This window comes from Borostomias antarcticus (assembly GCF_949987555.1).
Source record: "Borostomias antarcticus genome assembly, chromosome: 24".
Taxonomy (NCBI): domain Eukaryota; kingdom Metazoa; phylum Chordata; class Actinopteri; order Stomiiformes; family Stomiidae; genus Borostomias; species Borostomias antarcticus.
This window is the reverse complement of record NC_140257.1, coordinates 17780911-17785910: the sequence shown is the minus strand read 5'-3', so window position 1 is coordinate 17785910 and position 5000 is coordinate 17780911. Positions and strand designations below refer to the sequence as shown.

At 45.9% G+C, this 5000-nt stretch overlaps 2 protein-coding genes across 2 annotated transcripts in view; both read right to left on the bottom strand.

Annotated features, from left to right (window-relative positions):
* Nucleotides 1-445, bottom strand: part of ece2a (endothelin converting enzyme 2a) — a gene marked incomplete at both ends in the record, with an annotated part of 55091 nt that extends 54646 nt beyond the window's left edge. Inside the window, one exon of the mRNA XM_084458351.1 lies at nucleotides 286-445. Coding sequence (XP_084314477.1) covers nucleotides 286-445 — 160 coding nt within the window. The remainder of the gene's footprint in view (nucleotides 1-285) is intronic.
* A 2891-nt stretch (nucleotides 446-3336) lies between these two features.
* Nucleotides 3337-5000, bottom strand: part of LOC311325629 (histone-lysine N-methyltransferase PRDM9-like) — a gene marked incomplete at its 3' end in the record, with an annotated part of 14912 nt that continues 13248 nt past the window's right edge. The window contains exons 9-10 of the mRNA XM_084458350.1: nucleotides 4996-5000; nucleotides 3337-3351 (exon numbers count right to left, since the gene is read on the bottom strand). The exon at nucleotides 4996-5000 is cut by the window's right edge and continues 162 nt beyond it. Of these exons, the coding sequence (XP_084314476.1) occupies nucleotides 3337-3351; nucleotides 4996-5000 (20 nt within the window). The remainder of the gene's footprint in view (nucleotides 3352-4995) is intronic.

The following is a 5000-nucleotide window of genomic DNA, read 5'->3' as shown; positions in this document are numbered from 1 at the left end:
GGTTCTCAGTTGGAGGACAGGGGAACATGAGGATATCAGACATGGTTCCCTGTCCTACAGCGACACCTGGTGGAGGACATTATGAACTACAGGACCCCTAGACCTCACATGCATCTCATGAAGTACAAGAGCTAAACGACTCAGAGGTTTCAAATAAACATACAGACAATCTTATACGTGGTTGTATAGTTGTGTGATGTCATTAAGCGTGGTAAAGGCAATGCAAATGTGATTTATCCTAAATGTAAAAGAAAAACCAAATGAATATAGAAAACGCCTACTGACCAAGGATAAGGATGGAATCTTCCTTCCTGACGAAGTTTTCCAAAAGATGCTGAAATTTGGAGAAGTCGCCAAACCAGTCGAAGGACGTCTCGGTGCTGTACCTCTCATCCCAGTAAGACACGTCTCTGTATCTGGAGTTGAGGTCGGGGAGGTGCTCCATTACGGGAGGGTTAGGGTTAGGGAGGGTTAGGGTTAGGGTTAGGGAGGGTTAGGGTTAGGGAGGGTTAGGGTTAGGGTTAGGGAGGGTTAGGGTTAGGGTTAGGGTTAGGGTTAGGGTTAGGGCTACGAGACGAACCGATCTGCGGCCAAATAGTTGGTTTTCAACAACCGATTATCCTACATGCATTGAGGTTAAACATGCATTGAGGTTAAACATGCATTGAGGTTAAACATGCATTGAGGTTAAACATGCATTGAGGTTAAACTGAGCATTGATTCTATGGCATCCGTCTCAGAGCACAATATCCCCAGTGGATGGGTCACGTCAGCTCACTTTATCTGTGACTGTATAATTGAAGTAGGAAACACTATTCAACCTTAAAAGCAGTTGTATCGCAGCCGATGTCCTACATTCCCATTCGATTGAAAGCATAAGGTAGTCACGTGTCAGGAAGTGTCAGAGCAACATGCTGCTTCTGCCCCCCGGAAGGGCTTGACGCTTTGAGGATACGTGCCCCCAGTGGCCAAGCTCGGTAATGCAGGCGTTGGGGGCAAAAAGCCTATTTCCCATTGGCCCATAATGAAACCAGGCCAGGTCCAGCCTGGCTTATGTGCGTGGCTGGCTGGTTTCATTAAGGGGGAAACGGAAGTCCACCGGATGTATAAAACGTAACCAACAGCGTTTGTTTAGCTACATATAAACTAGAGGAGTTTTGCTCAGCATAGACGGTAATCTCTGAGAATGTCCCGCGTGGGAGTCAAATGCTCTGACCACTACTCTACTTGTGGAATTTAGGTAAGGGATACAAAGGTTGGAGTGAAAGGATGAACATGTGAAGGTTTGGGGTATAGTCCCATAAAGTCATCCCCATCAGGTCTTGAACCCTGGTCTCCCAGGTGGGAGTCCAATGCTCTGACCACTACTCTATTTGTGCAGTGGAGATTGGTGGGTTGGTATTGGGTTAGGCTTCTTTTTTTTTAAACTAACACCAGAACAACATTGACTTTAAGCATTCTAGCATGAATCATAACTAGGGATTAATTTGTTTTAAAAACTAGGAGGATGTTTCATTGGTCAAAATTAAATCAAATATACTGTATTCATTATGATAGAGAATGTTTGAAAGCTCATAGAGACGGACATGAACATGGGTCTGATTTTGTTTGTCTGGCTGGCACAGACTACAGTGGTCGGCCTATCTGCCTCACCAGGCTATCTTGTTCGTTCAGTTTTAAAGAATTAATTAATCAGTATTGCCCATAAGTGATTTAGTTTTTGTAACTGTAGCCTATAGGCACACTCAGAATCAGATGAATGATTAGCCTACGAGTGAATGAACTGACACATGTCATCTTCCCATAAGGCGCTGGGTCTGCGATCAGGCTGCTGTGTAAACCATCACCATCTGCTGGATGAACCCATGACTGTGCTCTGATGAACCCATGACTGTGCTCTAGATGAACCCATGACTGTGCTCTGATGAACCCATGACTGTGCTCTGGATGAACCCATGACTGTGCTCTGGATGAACCCATGACTGTGCTCTGGATGAACCCATGACTGTGCTCTGGATGAACCCATGACTGTGCTCTGGATGGACCCATGACTGTGCTCTGGATGAACCCATGACTGTGCTCTGGATGAACCCATGACTGTGCTCTGGATGAACCCATGACTGTGCTCTGGATGAACCCATGACTGTGCTCTGATGAACCCATGACTGTGCTCTGGATGAACCCATGACTGTGCTCTGGATGAACCCATGACTGTGCTCTGGATGAACCCATGACTGTGCTCTGATGAACCCATGACTGTGCTCTGGATGAACCCATGACTGTGCTCTGGATGAACCCATGACTGTGCTCTGGATGAACCCATGACTGTGCTCTGGATGAACCCATGACTGTGCTCTGGATGAACCCATGACTGTGCTCTGGATGAACCCATGACTGTGCTCTGGATGAACCCATGACTGTGCTCTGATGAACCCATGACTGTGCTCTGGATGAACGCCACCATGATCCCTTGGAGAAACCCCATGATGATGCACCTCCATATGATGATGGAAGTCCTGACATGTCCTACCTGCCCTACCTGCCCTACATGCCCTACCTGCCCTACATGCCCTACCTGCCCTACCTGCCCTACATGCCCTACCTGCCCAAAGAACTGCTGTCCTGTATTATTCAGTTGACTCTAGATGCTGACAGGATGCTTGGTGGATTCAACAGGGTTTCTAAGCGTTTTTATGACTTTGCATCACAATTTCTTCCTCAAATCTACATCAGGGAATCTTTTGCTGAAAGCCTTCAGTAGGAACATGACAGTCATTAGTATTATGAAGCTATATAAATAAGCTGGACGAGGCAGTCGTCTTGCAATGAGACTACGGGAGCCATTTGGGAAAAAAATCACAAGTGGATGAGTACCTGGGTCTTGTTGAAACATGTGGGCTATGAACATTTCAAAATCAAGGACATATTTTGGAAGACATAGTATATTGAAGGCAGGAAGGAAGGAAGGAAAAAGGAAGGAGGGAAGGAAGGAAAAAGTAAGGAAGGAGGGAAGGAAAAAGGAAGGAGGGAAGGAGGAAAGGAAGGAAGGAAGAAAGATCAGATTTAACTATCTAACTACTAAGTTTATGTTGGAGGAAAAAAAAAATCTACTGTTGCTACTAGACTTTTTTGTGCGTGGCGACGCCCCAAAGATAGCAAATGTCTGGTTCTCACTCACTTTCCCTCCTACCTCCTTCCTCCCTCATGTTGTTGACCTGCAGTTCTATGTTGCTACCACAAGAGGCAGTGGTCCCAGAACACCAAAATAGAAGCACTATGACATCACAGTTTCCAGATCCTCGGTGGTGTAGTGGATACTGACTCCCATGCAGGGGTTCAGGGGTTCAAACCCTGGTGTGGGAGATTTTTTGTCACTGGATGTTATAGAAGCTGTAAAAATGTGGTTACCTGGTGGTGCTATGTCAGTTATTGAATGTATGTGCAGTAATTGAACAATTGAAATACTCCTGTTTTGAAATTATACCTACAGTATAGGTGTCTCAGTAATTACCCATCATATATGTGGCTATACTTTGCATGTATTTACCAGGTACATGTTTAGTAATTGGGGGACTATGAAAGGAAGGGTTACCAAAAAAATGGTTCAGAGTAAGTTAATTTAGCAATAGAAATCCATAAGCATTGGGCCAATGGGCCTAGGATATAGACAATAAACTACCGGTGGAATGGTGGTGGAGCAATAGCGGTATCTATTACGGATTACTAGTGGACCGCTGTCCCTGACGCTAATAATCCACCAGAGGTCCGCTTGGCATTCGATGTGCAAAAGGCCAGGAATCCACCAGCTCGTCCATCGGGGACCCGCTGTAGGTCCACTAGCCTTGTGTTATCTGGGTTTATCCCTTACCTTTGTCCAGAAACAAAAGTTGAACTAATTGCAGCAAAATAGCTAACGTTAGAGGAATCATCAGTGTAACTGCTTTAGCCACTGACCGCTACCATTAATGTTATGGAAGCTGCTGCTAGTTGTTGTGAGCTCATGAGCTAACTGGCTATCCTGGTCTTATTGTGCTGGATAAGCATTGGAAGCATTGGAACTGATGTGTCCAGGCGACAAGACCCATCTTTATTTATCAGACATTATTTCAAGTCATTTCCATTCACAGCTATTTCAGTGTCATGACTAGCTTCCGTCCTACCAGTCCTGAACAGAAACAAGCCAGTCACACACACAAGCCAGGCTGGACCTGGCCTAGTTTTTCCAAAGGCCTCTGGATCTGCCTATTAAACTAGAACGCATCTCCAGATTTCAAGCACCAAGACGTAGCCCCGGCTGGATGCCTCCGGGTTCGAGCCTCATTTTGGCCTCGGTAGAGTAACTGCTAGGCGCAAACGGAGGAGAAAATACTGTGTTATCCCAGGCTAAGGTTATGGCTATGGGTTCTCTCCTGTATGAACACGCTGGTGTTTCTTTAAGTTTCCTGAGTGTCTGAAGTTCTTCCCACACTGATCACAGTGGTATGGCTTCTCTCCTGAATGAACACGCTGGTGTGAAATTAAGGTGTTTAACTGAGTGAAGTTCTTTCCACACTGGTCACAGTGGTACGGCTTCTCTCCTGTATGAACACGCTGGTGTGTCTTTAACTCTCCTGACGTAGTGAAGTTCTTCCCACACTTGTCACAGTGGTATGGCTTCTCTCCTGTATGAACACGCTGGTGTGTCTTTAAGTGTGTTGACCTACTGAAGTTCTTCCCACATTGGTCACAGTGGTATGGCTTCTCTCCTGTATGAACACGCTGGTGTGTCTTCAACACTACTGATGTAGTGAAGTTCTTCCCACACTGGTCACAGTGGTATGGCTTCTCTCCTGTATGAACACGCTGGTGTCTCTTTAAATTTCCTGACTCAGTGAAGTTTTTCCCACACTGGTCACAGTGGTACGGTCTTGGCTTGTCTGTGTCTGTCTGTCTCTGGGCGGGAGCTGGTTTGAGGGGGGTGTTGGAGGTGGTGATAGGGAGTGATTGAGAGGAGACAGATG